We start from the raw sequence: 25,421 nt of genomic DNA on the forward strand, positions 1-25,421 counted from the left end.
AACATGTTCTACCTTCGCGGGATCGAGCTTGACACCTTCTGCAGAAACGATATAGCCCAGATAAGTAACTTCAATCAGAAAAAACTCAGATTTCTTAGTTGCTATGTACAGCTGACACTCATCCAAACGGGCTAAAACCCTTTCTACATCCTTTTCATGTTATTCCCACGATGCAGAAAAAATGAGAATATCATCAAGAAAGATAAAAATACACGCGTCAATCATGTCGCTAAAACGGCCTACCATGAGACGGTTAAATGTACCCACGGCACTTGTCAATCCAAAAGGCACAACCACATACTCCCATTGCCCTCGCTCTGTGCGAAAGGTGGTCTTGTAGATGTTCCCTTTAAATACCCTTACCTGATGGTATCCACTTTTGAGATCGACCTTACTGAAAACCTTTGCCCCATCGAGCCTATCGAGGATATACTCAATGCGAGGCTTCTTGTTCAAAGCCCTGTAATCAACACACAAACCAGACGAACCATCCTTCTTGCGGACAAATAAGATAAGTGTCACAAACTGCTGACATGTCAAAGCCCTGCAGAAAGAAATCAACTTACAGATGTCGGCCGAGGACCTAAACCCTAGAAGTCTTACCAACTTATGGGGACCCCGTCCGATGGGGCTCCAATGACATAAAGAAACTAAAATAAAGCTAGATCCACATGCAAAAACTGATGATGTGGCAGATTTTTGAAAATTGCGCTAGCATGATGACGTGGTAGGCTGTACGGATTTCCGCGTTTTGCGCTGACTGCTGACGTGGCAGCTGTACGGATTTTCGTAAATTACGCTGACAGCTTTTGGGCATTGCTTTGGGCCAGGAGCTTTTGAGTTTGAAGGCTTTTCATGTAAACTGCTTTTCAAGCCAAGGGCCTTTAAATATGAGGTTAGGGCTCATTCTCTGGCATGCTTCCTGGAGAAGGTGCAGAGTCTGGAGTACCGGCTTGTACAGTGTTTATGCAATATAAAGAAATACCGAAAGGGGCGCCAAGGTTTGGGGCCAATACTCTCTGGGGTGGAATTCCGCCACTCCGTGTCGCGTGTCGTCTCTCTCTCAATTCAGTTGTTATTGAAGTGTTAAAAGTCTGTTCAGTCTGTTCTTTTCTATTAGGACGTGGTTCTCGTCTTGTGACAATGGTATCAGAGCATCAGGGGTGTACTTTTCTGAAAGCATACCGGTCCTACAAAAGAGCAGACAGAGCTATTGGAATTTTATTTGAGGTATCTTCGGCCCCCGACCCCGAACTTATTAGGCACTCCATCCTTACTTCATCGCGCATCGGGCGCGCTCTTGTCTTCACCGCTCATGTCTTACAGGGCATAAGCCATTAAAATCACTTGCAAGAGAAGGATCCAAGATTTGTTTCGAGCTGTTGTTCTTCTCAGAGACAGTACCATGCAGATGTTGATAGCTATCAAGCAACATACTCCAAGTACTTGGCAAGCTTTCAAGAAAAATTTTACCCGAAGTCATATGGTTTCTAACATCTTCCTTCGGAGTGCAACTTCTGGCAGAGTGGGGTATCCTGAAAAGCTAGCCATGAAACCCCTAGCAGATTATAACTTGAAATTTCTCGACATCTCTCACCAGATGTCTCTTCACGAGCAGATGACCTTGGAGATCGAACGTGATTGCTATCTTGGGACTACCATCGCCGCCAACGAAAACAATCTGTCCAAGAGCTGATGGACCATGCTGTGCTCGGCTACGACCTCATGGAAGGAACCTAACCCTAATTTTTTATGCAAGTTTCAAGATGTAAAGTCGGTCGATTTTTCGAGCTCGGTTGATGTCGACATTGCTTTTTAGATTTGAATTTTGTCTGAGAATCTATTTGAGAACTTGTTTGGTGATCCTGTTTGGAATTTGTTTGAAATGGATGGTAACTGTTTTGAACCTGTCTTGGTGCCGATTTGAATTGTTTGACTCTGGTTTTTAATACTGATTTCATTGATTGGTGATTGTACTCCCGGGTGGAGAACTAAGAAATACTGTTTTGGTATTGTTTGAACCTCGGAACGACGCAGGCCGATGCTTGGGGAGTGTTTGGTTGTATGCGTGAACCTCCAAGCGATGCAGACTGTGGTGTGGGGAGCGTTTGGTTGTACAGTCCTCTGAGCTCTAGCTTGGACCTTTTTAGGTTATTTGCGAGGGGAGTGACAATGTAGTCGTTGAGTAGCTTCATACCGCAGACCGTTTGTCTCGGGGGAGTGCTCAGCGGCACTGTTTATTGTGTCTTGTAACATGCATATGTAAGCATTTGTGTTGCATTGTGATGTGCCAACCACTGAATATTCCTAATTGGATGAGATTGCCTGGATATGTAATTTTAGTGCATCAAGACACTCGTGAAAGATCGCTGTGGTCTGGGTGTGATGGCTAATTTTAGTACGCCGGAATATCAAGAGTTCCGATCTCGACGAAAGGAGAGGCTAACTCCTTGATCAAAAGAGCCGAAAGGAGAAGCTAACTCCTTGACAAAAAGAGCAAATTGATTGTCCCTTGGAATGACCCTCGGAAATTTTTGAGCTAACTTGAGTTGTTTTGCAGATATGTTGTAATCACGAACGATTACTCTCTTTCAAGAAGGGGAGATGTCACAAACTGTTGACATGTCAAAGCCCTGAAGAAGGAAGTCAACTTGCAGATGTCAGCCAAGGGGCCTAAACCCTAAGAAGAACAAGTAACAAAAGAAGAAGTCCTACCAACTTATGGGGACCCCGTCCGATGGGGCCCTAGTGACATAAAGAAACTAAAATAAAGCAGGATCCACACGCAAAAACTGATGACGTGGTAGATTTCCGAAAATTAAATTGGCATGATGAAGTGGCACTCTGTACGGATTTCCGCATTCTGCGCTGACTGATGACGTGGCAGCTATACGGATTTCCGTAAACTACGCTGACAGCTTTTTGGCATTGCTTCAGAAGCTTTTGAGTTTGAAGGCTTTTCATGTAAACTGCTTTTCAGGCCAAGGGCCTTTAAATATGAGGTTAGGGCTCCTTCTCTGGCATGCTTCTTGGAGAAGGTACACAGTCTGGAGTACCAGCTTGTACAGTGTTGATGCAATATAAAGAAATACCGAAAGGGGCGCCAAGGTTTGGGGCCAATACTCTCTAGGGTGGAATTCCGCCACTCCGTGTCGCGTGTCGTCTCTCTCTCTCTCAATTCAGTTGTTATTGAAATGCTAAAAGTCTGTTCAGTCTGTTTTTTTCTCTTGGCACGTGGTTCTCGTCTTGGACTTACACTAGGGCGTATGAATCCTCTGGCCACCAACTCCGTGAGTTGCCGCTCTAACTCTTCTTCTTGAGTCTTGTTCAAACGGTAGGGAGCCTTACAGACTGGTTGTGCCCCCTCCGTGAGTTTGATGCAATGGTCCTCCGGCCGCTCGGAACGGAGACGGGGTGGAAGATCATCCTGCAAAAAGAGGTGCTCATACTTGGTGAACAAAGCTGAATACCTGTCTGGAGCCTTAATGCTTTGGGTAACTGGAGAGGCATAGATGAATGCCGCTTATGCTTCTCTTCGTAATTCAAGCTTCGCCTGTACATGAGAAATGAGAGGTGAAGAATGCAGACCCTCCTCACCACAATTGATCATGGGAGCGTCACTTTTATTAAAAGAAAGAGAGAGGAAAAACATTTGCTTTTACTTGAAGCTTTTGATTTCACCTTTTGGGGCTCTGCTTTTAGCAACCCTTATAACTTTAAATATGTGAGCAGGCCTCTCACAACTCAGAGCATCTGGACGCAGAGTCTGAGTGTGAGCGCCTGCCCGCACTCTTGTACTTTGAACTCAGATTAATACAAAAAGAAATACCGAAAGGGACGCTAGTCTTTGGGGCCAATATCTCTAGGCACGGAACTCTGCTGGGCCACTGTCGAATAAAATTGTGAACTGTGAACTATTTTGAAGTGGTTATTTGGTGTTTCGCGGTAGATTCTTGACTTGGAGTGTCCAAGTCTATTACAGATGGCTTGTCAACAGCTAAAGGCATGGTATCCACTGTTGTGAGAATGTGTGGGGGAGTTGAACTTGCTGGAATGCTAAGACGGAGAGCGGCTGTGTGGGCATGAGTGAGGACACCTGATGGCTCCTCTACCAACTGCAGCTTATTTTGAGGGGTAACCACGTGGGTAGAAGGGGGCGGTTGAGGTGCTAACTGCTATCAAATTGAGCTTGGGAAAGGTAAACCCATTCTAGCTTTGACTTGGGTTCGAAACCATGGGATGCACGAAGTTTAGGGCAATGCTTACTGTAGTGATCCTTCATTTCAGGGCAATGACGACAAGGAGGGGACCCTTCGGGCAGAGGGCATTTGCTTTGGTAGTGACCATATTCCCCGCACCTGTTGTGAAAAATTGGCCTATTGGAGGGGCGAGGTGGTCTCGGCCCTTGCTGCATGGGGACAGATGCTGATGTGTAGAAGCTTTGGGGAACTAAGGGAGCATTAGCATGATAAAAGCTGAGAGATGCAAAGTTATTGTGCATACCTTGCATAGGAGGTATTGTCAACAGAGGTGGCATAGGGTTTTGATGGCCATAGGGTGAAACCATGTTGGATGCAGGTGTCACCCTTGTTGAAGGTTGGGGGCGAGGCTCTGTTGTAGTTGCCGCATTCCCTTCAGATAATAGCACTCTTTGTCATCATAGCCAGGTTTCTCGCAGAAATGGTAGTAAGCTCGAAGTGGGCAGTCCTGAGGAGGATGCCCCGGAGAGCGACAAGAGGTGCACCACACCATCAGCGGATTAGTGTCTTGCTGTGCTCGGAGCTCTTCTAGCTCCCGCTTGATTTGTTCTGAAGCCTCTTGCTGTGGAGATTTTTCCGGTCTAAGAGAGAAGACCTCTCCTCTTGAAGTGCTCTTTGTAACTTCACTGCTTTTAACTCCCTACGTAAAGAAAGCAAGGGGCCAGAGGGATTTTCCGTGAGTGCTGAGGCAGCCTCCACCTAAAGTGGGTCCTTGAAAAGCCTCCTTGCTCCTTCTATCCTGGTAGCGGCCGCTATAAACTCCTCCAAAGATGCTTCAAGTCGAAGACTTTCGAGTAGTTTTGGCTGAGACGTCTTTGGAAGAGATTTTTCTACCCACTTCTTGAACATAAATTCCCTGGGGTGCTGAGGAAGCTTGGCAACCAGAGACTTGGTTTTAGTCATGAGTTCTGTAAAAGTCTCCTCTGGCTGGAGCACCATGTTGGCCAACTCATCCAAAACCTTTTCTAGGAAGTCACCTGGCCTAAATGCTGCACAGAACTATTGTCTTAAAGCTGCCCAAGTTGGAAAGTGATTCTTTGCAAACTTACTGTACCACTTGTCTGCTAAACCATCCAAGGTTGATAGAAACAGCACCAAATAAGCATCTTCTCTATTAAGACCATGACCTCTACAGAGAGATACAAACCTCCTTGCATGGTCGTCTGCATCTTATGAGGAGAGTCCCTTGAAAGTAGGAAACTTGATGTTTACCTTGGCCAAAACACTAGTCAACTCCTCCATGGCCTCTTGCTCAGGAGCCTGTTGCTCTAACGTGTGTAACAAAATGGGAGAGGGCTTTACTGGGGAAGGTGACCTGGAAGATGTAGAACCGGATGGCGGAATGGATGATGCCGTATGTGGAGGTATGGGTGATGGGGTTGGTGGACTTCTACTAGGTAACAGGGGTTGATGCCTTCTGCGGCAGTACTTCAGAGGACTCAGTAGTGCGCTTTGACGCTCCAATGACCGCCTTGTATGTGTCATGCAGTAACCACAAACCCAATGAATCTTTGGGAAAGAAGACCTTTAACTGGCTGAACATCGGTCTAGACTCTACTAGACCAGGGCGAGTGACTAGACCACTTGGTTGGACCAGGGACGAGGAAGGACTAGACCAGACGAGAGCTTGGTTGGACCAAGGCGAGAGACGACCAGACCAGCAGGGCCAGAGACTAGGTCAGCTAGACTAAGCTGTGTTGGGTGAAACTAGACCAGACCAGCAGGCTGCATTGGGCAGGCGAGGTAGGCAAGGCTAGGTAAACCAACTAGCTCCTCGATTTGTACCTCAACAAAGAGTGAGACTTCAGTTCAGGTGAAACCGGCCTGTACTTTCAAAAAGGGCGGTAGACTTTAGACTTAAACCTTATTTGCTTTCACCCATTTAATTTGTCGCCCACTTTACCTGTACTTTCAAGACACAACAAAGGGGAGAGAGATACAGGCTGCTAGATTGCACCTGTATGAGTAGACCGACACCAAATTGGCCCCTAACTTAGGCGCCCCTTTCGGTATTTCTTTATTGTTTAAAAGAGGGAATAAACGCTGTGGTTCCCTACAAGCTACCCCGCACAAGCTTGGCTGAATTTCAACTGTTCCAGCCCAATTTCGACAGCATAACTGTACTAGGACCCTTCACAGTCAGTATTCCCACGCATTGAATGACTTTCCCGACGCATACGGGCACTTTGCAGAACCTGGCGAGAATCTGCAGCACGCTGAATTCTCTGTTTTCAGCCCCGAAAATGCGCCAGATCACCTGTACAGCGGTCCCCTCGCATCCCCGAACCTCCCGGGGGTATTAGGGACTGTTTAGGGCCAAAACCCTAAACCTGCAGAAATACACAACAGGCTGTAATTTACTGTTTCGGGCACCGTTTCGCGTGCCGGTCGCATCCGTAGCAAGTCCTCGAGCTCCCGCACCTGTAGGGCTACTTGCCCTTTGAATCAAACGAGATTTCTAGTGTGAAACCTCTCCGAATTCACCTGTACCTGCGGGGGATTAGCCGCTAGCTAATCCAATACATGTGCAAGAGGCTCTTGCCTCGGCAATCGCGCATAAACCCACACAATTGTACATTGGTCAATTGAAAAGCGCACTAGAGGGGCATAACATACTGCCATAGGGGAGAGAGAGGGCAATGCGTAGCGTGCAGGGCAACACTCCTGGCACCGCACTGTACATAGGAGGGAAAGGAAGCACTCCATAGCTCTTAACCTGTGACAAAATCTGCAAATGAGCCTCTTTTTCCTTCAAATTCAGTGCCACCTTCTCTTGCATGAGGAAAGTGCACCAGAATGTGCCACTTGGCGCATTTACAAGCATTTTCCCGTTTCGGGGTTGCCGCCTAAAAATCTCCCAACCGGTTGCCCAATTGCCTTCACGGCAGAGTAAGAAAATGTTCTCCTTGTCATTCCGGAGGTAATGACGCAAACACATTTTCAGGTCCCAAAATAGCAGTTCTCTAAATTTTAGGAGATGCTGCCATTGTATCTTTCTAGGTCATCTAACCCTCTTTGTACACTGCAGCCACATCAAAAACTGAAATGTAGCCTCTGTAGCAAAGGATTCCACTTTGGCTAGTCAATGACCCCACTTTGGCTAACCATAGTCCTTGTCCAACCTTAGTGCTCTCTTGCCCTCAAGCCTGGACTCCCTCTGGACAGTTCCACACTAGCTATGCAATGCAGGGCAGTTAGATTTCCCGAGGGGTGTTTCCAAAAAGTGAAAGTAAATAAATAATAAGAAAGAAATCAACAAAAAGGATAGATAGTAGTCACACGCTGGTGACATACCCCCCTCTTGAAATCTCAAACGTCCTCGTTTGCATCTATGTCGTACATGCTCACAGTCAACACTGATGTATTCAACACCTGTCGACACATGTACGACACATACATGCTAATTGTCAACCCTGGTGTACTCAACACCTCGTCGACACATGTATTGCCTGCATCTGAACCTTGTCCCAATGACATAGTGGTAGCTTCGCACTCTGCCATTGCTTTGAGTCACTAACTTTCCAATGACAAAATGGTAGCTACACATTTTGCCACTGTCTTATAGTACACGTTGGGCCCAGTAACACTTTCGAGCATACCCAAACCGACAGTTTAAGAATGCAGTTACACATGTACCCTTTAATAGAAGCAATTACTGTTTCCTTGACAAACTGACAAGAAATACTCACTTCTATAGCACTAACCAAACTTTTGGACATTCCATAAGAGCAATTGCCAAACTGACAATCTGTACAGCTCTAACATTCATGTAACATGTACTTGATTTAAGGTCACTTTAAATACCATGTACATCACTTGTTTCAGAAGCCATTGTCACACTGACAATCCAAGTAGCTTTGAAACTCAAGGGGTCAAGGTAGGTTGCAAATCGAAGGCTTCAAGGTAAAGTGATAACACAGTTGGTGACTCTGCAAGTTCACCTTCTTCCATCCACTTAGCATCTATTGGTGGATAGTTTATGAACTTTACCAAGTAACGCCTAGCAACCTTGCCTTTCACTTTTCTTTCTTTATGTGCCAAAATCTGTTCCGGGACCAAGATCTCGTCAAGTTCCTCGACTTCCGGTTGATCTTCAGCTGGCATATCCTCTGGCACATCACCCACATAGGGTCTGAGAAGACTCACATGAAACGCATTGTGAATCTTCCAACTGTCAGGCAATTTCAGCCTATATGCAACATCACTGATTATGTCGCACACTTGAAAAGGCCCATAGTAACGCATGCTTAGCTTTGGAAACAGTCTTTCCTTGCCCTTCATCTTCTTTAACCTTGCCTTTTCAAAGCGTAAAAGCACCCAATCACCAAGTGAATATACCACTTCACGACGGTGACGATCAACTGCTTTCTTTTGCTTTGCCTAAGTCTTTTCTAAGGCCACTTTGACCTTCTTGTACATTTCATCCATGTCCTGAACATACTTATCTGCTTCAAATATCTTGTCCTTTGTATGCAGTATGGGAGGAACTTTCTTGCCACCTTCAACTATCTCAAAAGGTGCCTTGCTAGTTGATGAATGCACTGTATTATTGTATGCATACTCCAATGGCAAATATTGCTCCCACTTTTCTTTATGCTCTGACACATAGCACTTCAGCAGATCTAGAACAGTAGAATTTGCCTCTTCTGACTGCCCATCTGTTTGAGGAAGAAATGACAAAGAGAATTTGAGCATGGTGCCCATATTCTCAAACAAGCCTCTCCAGAACAAACTTGTCATGCGTGGATCACGGTCGCTAACAATCGATTGTGGCATGCCATGATACTTGAAAATATTGCTCATAAACAAGCGTGCCATCTGATCTGGTTTTATCTTCTTCCTGACAAGAATAAAATGAGCCTGTTTGCTGAATCTGCAAATAATGGTCCAAATACCATCGTTTCCTGTCTGCGTTCTCGGAAGATCAAAGATAAAATCCATAGCAATACTTTCCCATGGTTTATCTGGAATAGGTAGTGGTTGCAATAACCCTGGTGCCTTTTGCCTGTCAAACTTGACCTTCTGGCAAATTAGGCATTCTCGCACAAAGGCATCCACATCTCTTCTCAATGTAGGCCAGTAGAAGAATGTCTCAACCGCTTTAACTGTAGCATCGATACCGCGATGCCCTGCATACGGTGAGACATGACTCTCTTCCATAACTTTGCGTCGCAAAGGCTTTGTGACACACAATCTGCCATGCATCATCATGAACCCATCTTTGAGAAGATAGTGTTCATGATGTTGTCCATCCATTAGCTGCTCGAAGACCCTTGCAAAATCTTCATCATTTGCATATTGTTCTCTCATATCATCAAGTTCATGATGATAAGGAATTGACACAGCTGAAATTTGTGGCTTCCTTGACAAGGCATCAGCCACAACGTTCTTCTTGCCTTCCACATGCACAATCTGAAAATGGAACATGGACAAGATATTTGCCCTTCGCATATGCTTCTCAGATAACTTTGTCTGTGTCAAGAAGTATCGCAAGGTTTGATGGTCCGTTTGGACAACAAAGTTTGCACCTAGCAGGTAGTGTTTCCAACTTAAGAGCGCATGAATCACAGCCAATAACTCTTTCTCATAGACCTTCATGGTCATCTCTGGCCCTTGCAAAATTCTGCTCTCATAGGCTACTACCCTACCATCTTGCATTAGCACTGCACCAATGCTACTACCACAGGCGTCACACTGGACCACAAATGACTTCCTAAGATCTTGCAACACAATGACTGGATCTGAAGTCATCTTTTCCTTTGAGAGATTAAAAGCTGAAATCTCTTTTTGTGTCCATCTAAAGGTGACTGCCTTCTTTTGAAGAGCATGTAAAGGTGAAGCAATCTCAACGAAATTTCGGATAAACCTTCTGTAATAGGAGCATAGTCCCAAGAAACTTCGGACATCGTGCACCGTCTTCAAATCTGGCCATAACTTGATCGCTTCAACTTTTGCAGGATCCATTCTGACACCATCCTTCGAAACAATGTGTCCCAGAAAGTGAATCTCTTCCAGAAAGAATTCACTTTTCTTTGCATTGATGAGCAACCTATGACTGCGTAGCTCTTTGAACACAATGGCCAAGTGATGCCTATGCTCCTCTTCATTCTTTGAGTAGACTATCATGTCATCAAAGAATGTACCAACAAACTGCTGGTGTGGACGGAAAATTCTGTCCATCATCCTATTGAACGTAGCAGGAGCATTTGTGAGACCAAAGGGCATCACTAAAAATTCGTAAAGGCAAAACGTTGTTCTAAAAGCAGTCTTGTGCACATCCTCTGATCTAATGCGGATATGATGGTACCCACTCTTTAGATCTATCCTACTAAACATAGCTGCTCCTTCTAATTTGTCCAGAATATCATCAATTCTAGGTATAGGGAACCTATTCTTGATGGTATTCTTGTTCAATTCACGGTAGTTGATGCACATACACCATGAGCCATCCTTTTTCTGCACCAACAACACTGGAGAACAAAATAGGGATGAAACTGGGCTGAATCAGCCCCTTTTCTAACAGCTCCTGTACTTGGCCCATTATCTCTTTCTGCTGAGCCGCACTAACCCTGTATGGAGGCTTATTTGGTGGGCTACTGCCTGGCACCAAATCTATCGCATGGTCCTCGGGTCTCTCTGGCGGTAATTGAGACGGTAATGAATCGGAAAAACAGTCACTATACTGTTGTAAAAACATTGACCTTTCTTTATCTAGCACAGATAAATTTGATTCATCACAATCTGACACTTCACGTGCAAAAACCAAGTACGCAGAAAGATGCTTTTTCATTACAGAAGTAATAGCAGAAGCTGATACAGTGGGAATAGACTCCCCTTTAAGCTTTACATCCAGAATGTGAGTCTTTCCCCTGCTCTGTACAGTGATCTTTTTGTTGTAGGCATCCATGATTCCCTGTACACGAAACAACCAAGGAATACCTAGCAACACATCACGTCCGTCCAGTGGCATGATGTAAAATTCTTCAACATCTACATAGGACTGGATATGTAGGCGCAACTTTCCAATGATGGGTGTCACAGCCTCTGTATGGCCAGGACATGCCAAACTTGCCTCTGCTGTATACCCCATCTCTTCAGGTCTGATTCCCAACTTGGAAGCCAATTCTGAGGAAATGAAGTTGACTTTGGCACCTGGATCAAAGAAGATAAGCATCCTTTGATCCCTGACCTTTCCCCATGCTCTGCAAAGCTCACTTGCATCTGAATTTGGCTTGTCGCCCACCATATCTGGCACTAGACCATCCATGGGCTTCTTTCCTTTCTTGTCCTCCTTCTTTCCTTTCTTGTCCTACAATTGTAAGCAATGTGGCCAGGATGCTCACAGATGAAGCATTTGTTTTCTGACCTCAGGACCTTTTGCTCTTCCGACTTGCGAGGAAAACGTCTTTTCCATTTCTTCACTGGTCCCTTTTCTGAATCAGCCGTAGCTTTGCCTTTCCCTACATTGGTTGGCTCCTGAGTCCCTTTAGGAACCTCATTGGGAACGTGCTTCTTCGCTGAATTTTTCTTGGCTGAGATCCTTCCTTGACGCCTGTATTGAATTCACAATCTTCTCCCTTGAGAAAACCATTGCCAGTGTTTGCTACCTAGATGAGCTGCGTCAAAGTAGTGACTTTGGTCTTCGTACAGTACTTTCTCAATCCTTTGGAGAGCTTTCCAAAACTTCCGATTGTAATCATCCAGATTCTTGCAAGTGGCAGCATTAAGCTGGTGCCATTCTGTCATGACATCTGCTTCAAAGTCATCACATAACCATGCTGCTGCAAAAATCTACTTGAAGTAAATCCATGTGGACGGAGCTTGCCCTTGAAGCAATAAAGTTGTCCACCATTGTCCCGCATTCCCTGTCAAGAAAGTGGCTGCCTTGCGGACCTTTGAAGCCTCTGTAAAGTTTCCCTCTGCATAGGCCTTGTCAAACTGCTGGAGGAATGAGAGAGCCTTCTTCCTGTCATCAAACCCTGTAAAGGTCGTGAATGTCACACCTTTGCCACCTTCTTTGTACGGAGTTGGCCTCTCCAACGGCGTTAAGTTGTCATATGGAAGTGACTGAAACATGGGAACACTGTTAGGGTTCATTTGTGTTCCCTGACCGCAATGAAGTTGACCTGGAAATGCCATATTTGGCTGCTGATTTGTAATTCCAGCCATACCAAAATTTACCGATGGCATCCCAAATTGGCCCTGAGTGCTTTGAAACCCTGGTAGCATGCCCGTGACACCATACATGGGGTTAGGCATCATCGTTTGAGCACCCCCGAACACTGTTCCTGGCGTGTAAAACTGATTTCCAAGTGCATGACCAGCCATGCTCTGGAATACCGATCCACCTCCAAAATAGCCAGGGTGTACTGAAGGTGGTGGGAAGACTTGTTGCATAGCCTGTAGGTTGCTTCCCTGCCCATTAGAACCAGCTATAGGCTGCTGAAAAGTGGCTGGCTTAACTGGTACAGCTTGAAAGACTGGCATCTCAGCCACCTATTCTTGCACCTTAGGCACAGGTTGTGGAGACTGCATGTTCTCCGTCAAGTGTACAGGTGTTTCCATTGACTGTGCAGTATGAATCACCTGTGTTCGAGCCTTAACATGCTTTTGAATATGATCCAGTGACCCAACTTGCTGAGACGGAAGAGGAGGTTGCAGAAAAGCTAAAAACCTCGGGTTCTGCATTACTTGTGTAAACATAGCCACAGCAGTAGCCAACTAGGTCCTGAATATATCATCATCCGTCTGTGGTGGTCTTGAAGACTCACCCACTTCATGTGTCTGTTGACCCTGCGAAGAGGAAACCTCTTCAGTCACATCATCTCGTTTGTCAGCCATAATTGCAATTTCCTGTGTTTGGTCTATGATCCCCTGTGTCTTCAAGCCCAAACTGACCAAGGCTCACTTCTATGGGAAAAAGTGATTTAATCCCGGCGATGGAACCATGAAACCGGCCTGTACTTTCAAAAAGGGCGGTAGACTTTAGACTTAAACCTTATTTGCTTTCACCCATTTAATTTGTCGCCCACTTTACCTGTACTTTCAAGACACAACAAAGGGGAGAGGGATACAAGCTGCTAGATTGCACCTGTATGAGTAGACCGACACCAGATTGGCCCCTAACTTAGGAGCCCCTTTCGGTATTTCTTTATTGTTTAAAAGAGGGAATAAACGTTGTGGTTCCCTACAAGCTGCCCCGCACAAGCTTGGCTGAATTTCAACTGTTCCAGCCCGATTTCGGCAACATAATTGTACTAGGACCCTTCACAGTCAGTATTCCCACGCTTTGAATGACTTTCCCGACGCATACGGGCACTTTGCAAAACATGGCGAGAATCTGCAGCACGCTGAATTCTCTGTTTTCAGCCCCGAAAATGCGCCAGATCACCTGTACAGCGGTCCCCTCGCATCCCCGAACCTCCTGGGGGTATTAGGGACCGCTTAGGGCCAAAACCCTAAACCTGCAAATACACAGCAGGCTGTAATTTGCTGTTTCGGGCTCCGTTTCGTGTGCCGGTCGCATCCATAGCAAGTCCTCGAGCTCCCGCACCTGTAGGGCTACTTGCCCTTTGAATCGGACGAGATTTATGGCGTGAAACCTCTCCGAATTCACCTGTACCTGTGGGGGATTAGCCGCTAGCTAATCCAATACCTGTGCAAGAGGCTCTTGCCTCGGTAATCGCGCATAAACCCACACAACTGTACATTGGTCAATTGAAAAGCCCACTAGAGGGGCATAACATACTACCAAAGGGGAGAGAGAGGGCAGTGCGTAGCGTGCAGGGCATCACTCTTGGCACCGCACTGTACATAAGAGGGAAAGGAAGCACTCCATAGCTCTTAACCTGTGACAAAATCTGCAAATGAGCCTCTTTTTCCTTCAAATTCAGCGCCACCTTCTCTTGCATGAGGAAAGTGCACCAGAATGTGCCACTTGGCACATTTACAAGCATTTTCCCGTTTCGGGGTTGCCGCCTAAAAATCTCCCAACCGGTCGCCCAGTTGCTTTCACGGCAGAGTAAGAAAATGTTCTCCTTGTCATTCCGGAGGTTATGATGCAAACACATTTTCAGGTCCCAAAATAGCAGTTCCCTAAATTTTAGGAGATGCTGCCATTGTATCTTTCTAGGTCATTTGACCCTCTTTGTACACTGCAGCCACATCAAAAATTGAAATGTAGCCTCTGTAGCAAAGGATTCCACTTTGGCTAACCATAGTCCTTGTCCAACCTTAGTGCTCTCTTGCCCTCAAGCCTGGACTCCCTCTGGACAGTTCCACACTAGCTATGCAATGCAGGGCAATTAGATTTCCCAAGGGGTGTTTCCAAAAAGTGAAAGTAAATAAATAATAAGAAAGAAATCAACAAAAAGGATAGATAGTAGTCACACGCTGTTGACATGAGGTCCCACCGGGCGTGCCAAAATGAGAGCACCTGTAGCGTGGATAGTGTGTCGTGCTCTCTACAATGGGTGCTTCTCAGTGCAATGTGCATGACATCTCACTCAAAACAGAATGAAAACACAGGAAACAACAGATAACAGCAAATCAACACAGAGACACAGCAGCAGACCAGAACATAAAGACTCGACTATCTCAAAGGAACCAGTATAGACTCTGGCATGGCAACACACTCAGCTTCAACCCAGAACTCACGGATACAATGGGGGTGTTGAGGCTCAGATGTGCAGAGATGGTGCAGACGTGCTGTGTATAGACTCACTACTCTAGACGATGACGCTGGACCAAATATGAAGAAGATGATCATGATGACCCAACAGCTACTACTCATATGTCCCAAGATAAAGAGCCACCAACGGCTCATAAATGTTAGCCATCTAAGTCTATCTCCAAACTGAGTGGTGGTGGTGACCTGGCCACGATGTCCACTAGACCACCGTCCGTATCCTTGCCACGTGTCACTGCCTAGCCCAGAGAGTCTGTCCAGTGTGAACCAGACCTATACTAATTGTGTGTCCTGTGAAAGTGACATTGTAGCCTACTACACGTGCCCAGCTCCTGTGGCGGCTCTATCCATGTCCTCTTGGTATCCGGCTAGATCAGGTCTTGACGAATGAGTCTAGTAATCTCCACCCGTGTAAGAGACATCGAGGGTGCCTGAAGAGAGTATTGGAAAGGGGGCAGCCTGTCCATGGTGAAGCCATGCGTATGAAACCATGATGTCATTTGTGCACGTACCAACATGAAGTGTCCCCCTCAAGAGCTAATTGTCTGGAAGACTCAAGGGCCAGTCTAGCATATCTGTCTCTAGTAGTATCCCACAAGCTGTGCACAAAGGGGACTGATCTGGTAAGCGCCTCAATCTCCATAGGAGGGTCAGCTAGCTCTGCTCGAATGATAGCGTGGGGTACGGAGGCCTTGGCTCTGATCAGTCGAGAGATCATAGATACCAAGGGCCTCTCCATACGTCTCCAACCATCCTGGCCTATAGAAGGTCCCCATATCTGCACCCCATATAACATAGCTGAGGCTACTAAAGTATCAAAGAGCCATAACTTTGTCCGAGGTTCCTGGAACTGAACCTGCAAACACATCCTCTCCAAGCCTCCCAAGGCCGCAAAAGCTCTAGTCACTCTAGTCTCTGCTGCTCTCCCCTATGAAAATCTCGGCCCAGTGAAGACAACCCCAAGGTAAGTGTATGCATCTGTATACTCTACAATCTCCTGACCATATGTGAAAGTCAGTGCTGATCTCCTAATCCACTGTGATGTGGTATTAAACACCATAACCTTGGTTTTACCAAGGTTTACAGACAATCCACTATCCTCTGCAAAACTGTGTAATGCATCCAGTTGTCATTGCATACCCTTTGGTGAGTCAGAGATCAACACAATATCATCAACATATAACAATGGGATCCACGTCCCTGCCAGCTGGGCACCTCTATCACCCTCTCTGTCAATGTAATCAGACACCTCATCAACATATATACCAAATAGAGTAGGAGACAATGGGCAACCCTCTTTCACCCCAATGGTGGAGTGAACTAAATCAGATATCCCCTCCGGAGTGCGTACATGTCCCATCACTGATCTGTAAAGAACCATAATCCCCCAAATCATCACTATGGGCACCCCCATCTCTTGCAGTCTGCGCATCAATCGAGCTCTTGGTACTATGTCAGATGATTTGCGAAAATCCACAAAGCTACAATAAATCTGTCTCCCATGTGATATGCCCTTCTCAATGATGGCTCTGAGTGTCAAAATATGATCAAGAGTGGAGAAACCCCTCCTGAAACCGGCCTGGCCCTTTGCTCGTACACCCTCACCCTCTAGCCAATTACTCAACTGCTGCTCAAGAATGGATGCATACAACCATGCCAATGTGTGTCCAACCATAATAGTGCGGTAATTCCCAAGCTCTGTAGGATCACCTGCTTTGAAGATAGGCACAACAATAGACAATCTCCAAGTCTCAGGTAACCCCTCACACATGGCACGATTGAACAACACTGCAAGAACCTCTACCAGCATATCTCTAGCATGTATAAAGTGCTCTGCTACTAGACCATTATGATCATATGCCCTGTTGGTCCTCATCCTGTCAATGGCTCTCTTTACCATCTCAGTGGTAAAGAAGGTGCTAGTAGGTGGGCATTGCTATGTAGGATCGAAGGGGGTACTATCCAGGAACCGTATATAACGATGAGGCATACTGGCCCCACACCTCAGGAGAAGTTATCACTGGGGGAGGGAAGTGCTCATGAAAGAATCGCCATGCCTCTCCTGAGTCTCTACTCAAGAACAGCTGATACAAGTCTCGCTAGATCTGGGCCAAGTAAGCTCGTTTCTTCCATCGCACAAGGCTCCGGGAAGCAATCCGAGATTGTCTGTAAGTGATGACTCCTAAAAGAAGATCCCTCTGAAGTTGGGCTCTCATCTCTCTGCACTCCTATCATACCAACTATTATGGGGCATGCTCCCAGAATGTCGCCTCCGACCCGGCTGAGTGTGTGGGTATGCCTCTGACGCTGCACCATGCAGTGTCTCAATCAGTAAAGTGGTGCACTCCTCCACTGAGAGAGAGAGAGAGAGAGAGAGAGAGAGAGAGAGAGAGAGAGAGAAATGAAATGAAATATTAACGTCTTCAAAAGGCCAAAATGACTTATGAGACCAATAGTGAATCTGATACCATGTTTTAGAGAGAGAGAAATAAAATGAAATGAAATGTAATATTAACGTCTTCAAAAGGCCAAAATGACCTATGAGACCAAAAAGTTACAATTGGTGAATCTGATACCATGTTTGAGTACGGAAATTACAAAGTTACAAAGAACTAACACTAACACTAAAACACTAAGAATAAAGGAAATTGGGGGGGGGGGTGTTGTGGGTTCAGATGAAATCTCTCATCGGTAGCTGACGGATCTCATCGACCTCTCCCATGGTCACAAAGAGAGAGAGAGAGAGAGAGAGAGAGAGAGAGAAGAAGAAGAAGGAGAAGGAGAAGAAGAGAGTTTTAACATCGTTGGAAACTATCCCAAGAGACATTAAAGATCTATCCAACAAGGAGAGTTGAACTCAAGACCTGTTATTCGAGAGGGAAATGGCATGACCAATCTACCACACTTGGGAGAGAGAGCGTGTTACAAAAATAGGGTTTCTGCTTAGAAACTCTTAACATCCCGAAAGCTATACCTACGAAATCCCTAAAGTGGTCAAAACCCTAATTTCCTGCTCTGCAAACCTTAAATTTTCAAGATCAAATTCCGTTTGCATCAATGCGAAGGGCTCGTCGAGAGGTTCTACTTTGATTTTTGAAGCATTGCCAAATTCTCAATGGTTGAAGAGATTTTTAGAGTTCTTTAAAACATGGAAAAAGGTCAAAAACTAATAATATCGCCCATCTGTGAAGAAAGACGCATCGATGCTGCTCCGCTGCGCTGAAGGAGTCGGCTGAAGAATCCCACTGACTGCAAAGAGTATGCAACAACACTCTCCAAATGGCTCTCAAAACTGTGGACGTAGGGGAGGACTGAGAGCCCAGGATGTGGGCACAATGAGCTTTCCACATGGTCCAAAGCGTGATGCTGCATATCGTGGTGAAAACTGTGTCTTGGTGGCAGAAATCCAACTCATAACCTGCATCTAGTATCATCGGTAAATTGCCTGGTCTATATCCTAAGGGAGTAGGCAGGAAGACCGGATCTATCGGCAAGCCCAGAAGAAAGGTGTCTGGCCCCAAAACTTGCAAAAGCCATGCAACTACCACCCACGTCACAAACCCATTATGGATGCCCACTCTAATCAACAAACAACAAGCTACCATCCACACTAGCTACGCATATGGACAAACCCAGAAAGAGTGCCTCAAAGACTTAGGCTCCAAAATACATCTCTAACAAGTCAGATCATCACCAATGACTGCCGACCAAGTGCCATCTAGTCGCAAGTAGAGGGCTGTCTATCCCTTTGTTGCTGATCCGGCAAGTTTTAGTCCAAGTGGCTGTCAACACTTGGAGAGAGTCGTCACCGCACTTGCACCCTGTTCGTCATCCAATTCTCCTTTCACTGCCACTCTGATAGGGAAATGCCTCACAAATACATTAAACCACCATTAGTGATGGAGAGGGATCATTGAAGTAGAGGATTAAAAACGCGAGTGAAGGGATGAGCAAAAGAGGTGCTACAACCACAGTTATACCATTTCAGAGTAAGGAGCACCAAAAGCTCGAGCAAATTGAGAATGTTAGAACTATTGGAGACATTGTCTGGCATGCGCATTAATGTGAGCTTGAGAGAGAAGAGGGAAGGAGACAACCACTACAATGGAACCCCACTACAATGACCACCACTACAATGGAACCCCAACCAACCATCTAAAGGGCTCCCCACTCTGTTGCTAGAATCGCAATTACTTCTCTATTGCATACAAGAGATGGTACCCAATAGATGATGTACCTCTGAGATGGTCTACTCCGAATCTATGCCCACCACGGTGGCTGTCCAAGAGCAACTCTTGCATGACTAATCTGGTGGACTATATGAGCTCATGTGGCTGCTGGCAGAAGCCAAAACTCACATAAATGGACTTCCATGGAGGTCACTTCCTCCACCTAGGATGCCGCTGCCCTATCTAAAATCTACATCCCATTAGCTGCATGTCGACACCACAGGATGCCCACAAACGTGTATCGAACCCAACTACACCTCGTAAAATAAGTATGCAAAGCCAATTATGAAAGGTCAATTTCTAATCTGAGGGTCCATCCAGCATAAAAGTCGGCAAACAAGCTCAGAGTAAGATCCCCTAGGCTTTCCTAGACGTACCGTGGCTTTGCAATAGTGGCAACTTGTCAACATGGCACATAAAGCCGGTGTGCATGCAGCATTCCCTCCTGCTTGCGGTGAGGCTATGTCGATCGGCTGCCCTTCCTCACCAAAAGCGACCACATCACCTTAATCATCATGCCTCAAAATACAACGCCGTACTTTCCTCCATAAGTCTTGCTTTTCAATGTCCAGATGTCCTTCTACTGATCCTTCTTTGGTGGGTCCATGGTCACCTTCTTTTTAGTCATCTCATACTTACATAAGGCTATATTTTGGGATATGTGAATCTTCAGTGCTAGCTATGAAGTGCACAGTCTGTTCACCTGCCACCTCATATTTTTTTCCTCAGTTTCTAGTGATGTGACTGTCACAACACGGGCACCACGTGCCAATAGAAAAGAACAGACTGAATAGACTTTTAGCACTTCAATAACATTTGAAACTCAAAGAGAGAGAGCACACGTGACACGGAGTGGCGGAATTCCACCCCAGACAGTATTGGCCCCAAACCTTGGCACCCCTTTCACTATTATCAAAGTACAAGCCGGTACTCCAGACTCTGCACCTTCTCCAAGAAGCATGCCAGAGAATGAGCCCTAACCTCATATTTAAAGGCCCTTGGCCTAAAAAGCAATTACAGTGAAAAGCCTTCAAAATTAAAAGCATCTGGTCCAAAAGCAAAGCCAAAAACTGCCAGCGTAAATCATGGAAATCCGTATAGCCTGCACGTCATCAACCAACGCCAAACACGGAAATCTGCCCTTAGGGTTAGGGTTTCTACAGTTTTAGGGTTTCTGGCAGCAAAATTCATAGCAGCTACAGTACGGGACGAGACGTTTAATACGCGATGTACAATACGCGTACTAGACGAGTATAAAAAATAAAAACGTCAACTTTTTTAGATATGATACTTTAATAAGAACAAATGAAGCGCTTCATGGACCTCCTCAATGACTCTTCAATATTTAGCCATAGCATACTTAAACAAGCACCCTGAAGCTCTAAAACGCAATTGATCAATTAGAAAAAGACGTATGTGAGCAAAACAACGATAGAAAACGTTATGAGACGTATTGTACGTTTCAATATGGGACATCACGTATTTTAAAAAAAATACGCGTATTTTAGCTGCTATGGCAGAATTAGGGTTTGTAGGTTTTAAGGTTAGGGTTTCCAAAATTAGGGTTTGCAGGTTTTAGGGTTAGGGTTTCCAAAATTAGGGTTTCAACAATTAGGGTTTTTGGCAAAAATTAGGGTTAGGGTTTCTGTTCTCAGGCAACCACGTCATCACTTTGTGACACTTCTTCTGTTACTTGTTCTTCTTAGGGTTTAGGCCCCTCGACCGGCATCTGTAAGTTGGCTTTGTTCTTTAGGCTTTGACATGTAAGCAATTTGTTACATCTCCCCTTCTTGAAAGAGAGTAATCGTCCGCGATTACACCATATCTGCAAAACAACTCAAGTTAGCTCAAAAATTTCCGAGGGACAATCAGTTTGCTCTTTTATTAGGAGTTAGCTTCTCCTCTCTGCTCTTTTGATCAAGGAGTTAGCTTCTCCTTTCGGCTGTTTTGATCGAGGGGTTAGCTTCTCCTTTCGTCCAGATCGGAACTCTTGATATTCCGACGTAGTAAAATTAGCCATCACACCCAGACCATACTGATCTTCCACGGGTGTCTGGATGCACTAAAATTACATACCCATGCAATCTCATCCAATTAGGAATATTCAGTAGTTGGCACATCACAATGCAACACAAATGCTTACATATGCATGTTACAAGACATAGAAACATAAAGCCGCCGATGAACACTCCCCCCGCAAATAACCATCCATGTCCAGGCCATGAGTTGTTCAACGACTCCCTCATCACTCCTCCCGCAAATAACCTAAAATGGTCCGGGCCATGAGATATAGAGGCCTTTTACAACCAAACGCCCCACAGACCATAGCCTGCGTCGTTTGGAGGTGCTGAGAGTAACCACTACTCAGACTTCTTAATACTCCCCCCGTAAATAACCACACAGGTCCGGGCCATGAGTAACAACAACAATACTCCCCCCGTAAATAACCAACCACAAGGGTCCGGGCCATGAGTAAAAACGACACTTTTCAATCATTCAATACTCCCCCCACAAATAACCAAGAGGGTCCAGGCCATGAGTATGAACAAGCATTCTCAAACATAATTTCTCACTACTCCACCCGGGAGTAAAATCACCAATCATTGAAACCAGTATCAAACCAGAGTCAAACAATTCAAATCGGTACCAAAACAGGTTAAAAACAGATAGCATCCATTTTAAACAAATTCCAAACAGAATCACCAAATAAGTTCTCAAACAGATTTCAAACTTAAAAAGCAATCTCGACATGAGTCGATCTCGAAAAGTCGATTGACTTTCCATCCTGGAACCTGCACCAAAAATTATGGTTAGGTTCATTCCGTAAGGTCGTAGCCGAGCACAGCATGGTCCATCAGCTCTTGGACAAACAATGTTTGTTTGACGGCAATGATAGTCCCAAGATATCAATCGCACTGGACCTCCAAGGTCATCTGCTCGTAAAGAGTCATCTACTGAGAGATGTCGAGAAATTTCAAGTTATAATCTGCTAGGGTTTTCATGGCAAGCATTTCAGGATACCCCACTCTGCCAGAAGTTGCACTCCGAAGGAAGATGTCAGAAACACATAACTTCGGGCAAATTTTTTTTATTTTTATTTTTTTTCTTGAAAGCTTGCCAAGTACTTGGAGTATGTTGCTTGGTAGCTGTAGACATCAACATCTGCATGGCACTGCTTCTGAGAAAAACAATGACTTGAAACAAATCTGGATCCTTCTCTTGCAAGTGATCTTAATTGGCTTATGCCCTGTAAGACATGAGGGGTGAAGACGGGAGCGCGTCCGATGCGCGATGAAGTAAAAATGGGAGTGGCTAATAAGTCCGGGTTGGAGGGCGAAGATACCTCGAATAAAATCTGTCTGCTCTTTTGTAGGACCGATATGCTTTCAGAAAAGCACACGACTGATGCTCTGATACCACTGTCACAAGACGGGCACCACGTGCCAATAGAAAAGAACAGACTGAACAGGCTTTTAGCACTTCAATAACATTTGAAACTGAAAGAGAGAGAGCACACGCGACACGGAGTGGCGGAATTCCACCCCAGAGAATATTGGCCCCAAACCTTGGCGCCCCTTTCAATATTTCTTTATATTGCATCATCAAAGTACAAGCCGGTACTCCAGACTCTGCACCTTCTCCAAGAAGCATGCCAGAGAATGAGCCCTAACCTCATATTTAAAGGCCCTTGGCCTAAAAAGCAATTACAGTGAAAAGCCTTCAAACTTAAAAGCATCTGGTCCAAAAGCAAAGCCAAAGCTGCCAGCGTAAATCACGGAAATCCTTACAGCCTGCACGTCATCAGCCAACGCAAAACACGGAAATTTGCACTTAGGGTTAGGGTTAGGGTTTCTGCAGTTTTAGGGTTTTTGGCAGCAGATTTAGGGTTTGCAGGTTTTAGGGTTAGGGTTTCCAAAATTAGGGTTTCAGCAGTTAGGGTTTTTGGCAGAAATTAGGGTTAGGGTTTCTGCTCTCGGGCAACCACGTCATCACTTTGTGACACTTCTTCTATTACTTGTTCTTCTTAGGGTTTAGGCCCCTCGGCCGGCATCTGTAAGTTGGCTCCATTCTTTAGGCTTTGACACGTCAGCAATTTGTTACAGACTCAGCCCCATTGAGGTGATACAAACATATTATCACGCTCTACTTAATCTGAGTAGAATGTGGCAAAGGGCCATATGGGAAGGCACATTTTCATGCTTCTTTGTGCGTGTGTGCTTGCGGACGGTAGCAGCCCATTGCAAGCGTTACATAAATTCACAAGCTTCACAAAATTTTTGATTGAAAATTCAAGAATGCAATAGCTCAAAGGTTCAGCAGTTCAACAATCCTGCACAGTTCTGTAGTTCCGCTCTGTTTTATTCTGAAAATCATCTTCAAAGTTGGTCTGGACTCTTTCAGCTTGAGGTTAAACGGATATCCTTTTCTTTTTCCAGAATATCTTAATCATGTGCACTGTTTGGGTTGTCTAGCTGGCTGAGCGCTATCTTGAAAACAGGTTCATGCTTGGATCCTCACGAGAACCCACAGCATTCTTTTTTATTGGAGTCTGTCTACTTGCATGTAAAGAATGGTGTAATCTCCAGAGAGAAGAAAAATTTAAAGGAAAAATGAATTACTTTTGCTAGACCTTGCTGCCGCTCGTTGGGTCAACTGCTCCAGCGAAAGCCTTCCATGCTCCAAAAGACCCTCTGTCAATGCTTCAGCCTGTTGACAGAGATAACAAAAATAACAACTAAGGCATACGGCTATTCTCCTGTTTCAGTAGATAACCAGAAAAAATCAGTAGGCAGCAATGGATCATTATGTAAGCTTTGCTCTTCCAAGTTTTCTAGTTTCTACTTTCACACAGACAAGGCCTGGACCATCTTAGTAAAATAATTATGAGCAGGCATATTGCGAGATAAAAGCCGTCAGCTTCCTTTTTGGGGCCTCAATGCATGATCAGAGTGCTAAAAAGTCATCTCAACTTCATCACTAGCCGCCTAAGATTTATTGGATCTAAACCCCATCTGGTAACAAGTATTTCCAAATTCCCTCGATGTCACCTGGCTCTCACATGCCATCCTCAAATTTCACAAAAAGCCCAAAATCACATTTAGAGAAAACTCATGGTAGTCATCAACAAGAAAATGTGACTATAAGCTACATCATGCATAGCATTGACTATATATTACCTTATCCCCACTAACATTGTCACATGCCGATGGTGGGAAAGAACCTGCTAACATCGCCCAACACACACACACACACTTTTTTTTTTTGTAAATCCTCAATGAATTTACAAGTGGGAAACCTCAAACCGAGGAAAACCCACTATAAATAAGAGGTACAAAAGACAAAGCACCATGGTGCTCCGAAAACTAGAAACAATCAAAGTAAATCCTGTAAGCTGCAAGAGATATGTCTCCCGCATCAAGGGCAAAGTGAAATGCTTGTCCAAGCAAAAACTTGAAGTAAGGAAAGGGAGCAATTTCCATGCCATGAAACATCTGGGAGTTATGTTGATGCCATATGGTCCACATAACCCAAAATCTGACCCAACTGAAGAAGACCTCAAATGAAGCCTGTGGGTGTTCGAGCACGCTAAAATTCCAGAACTGTCTGTGAAAGATGAAGAGGGAAACCTAAGGTGCAGCGTAGAGAACACTTTCTTGATGAAAGTCCTTGAGCAGCAGCAACCCCAAAGCAAATGCATCACTGACTCGTCAGTCGCGTGACAGTGGACACAACGAGAGGAGCCAATGCACCGCACATGCAACATAGTACCAACAGGCAGCGCACCTACCATGCATCTCCATAAGAAGATGCACTCTTTGAGAGGGAGATGATTCTTCCAAATGCAAGACAGCGTTCTTTGCCACCACAATTGAGACTTAGATAGTGACCACAGCTGATTTTCCATGAGACACAATCCATGCATGAGACTGCAACAAAGCATAAACTGAGCCAGCTGATATGCAGTCCAACCTAGTGTGCAAGATTCCAATCCGAAAGCCGACAATCCGCAAGCAATGGAGACACTGGGAAAACCAGCAAGCAACTGCTGAATTTGCTGCCACAAAAGGCGATAATGTAGTCCAAGCTCATACAAAAGAGCGGCAGTGGGAAAGGAGAGAACCTGCACTGAGTCATCCACCACTTGATCCACCTGTCTCACCCCTTTCCGAGAAAGAAAATATGCTTGTCGAGGAGAGCTCTAAACCAAAGTGAGAGAGAACGCTTTACTCCAGTGAATGCTCTCCA

The 25,421-nt window shown here is 45.2% G+C and overlaps 1 protein-coding gene across 2 annotated transcripts in view; it reads right to left on the minus strand.

The window, feature by feature from the left end:
• The window catches only part of LOC147445505 (RNA polymerase III subunit RPC82 family protein), a 70,467-nt gene that overhangs the window by 9,350 nt on the left and 35,696 nt on the right, over positions 1–25,421 (minus strand). For both annotated transcript variants that reach the window (XM_086525010.1, XM_086525011.1), the window contains one exon: positions 23,795–23,882. In XM_086525010.1, the coding sequence (XP_086381136.1) occupies positions 23,795–23,882 (88 nt within the window). The remainder of the gene's footprint in view (positions 1–23,794; positions 23,883–25,421) is intronic.

This window comes from Adiantum capillus-veneris, chromosome 12 (genome assembly GCF_014529385.1).
Source record: "Adiantum capillus-veneris isolate H3 chromosome 12, ASM1452938v2, whole genome shotgun sequence".
In the NCBI taxonomy this organism is placed as follows: Eukaryota; Viridiplantae; Streptophyta; class Polypodiopsida; order Polypodiales; family Pteridaceae; genus Adiantum; species Adiantum capillus-veneris.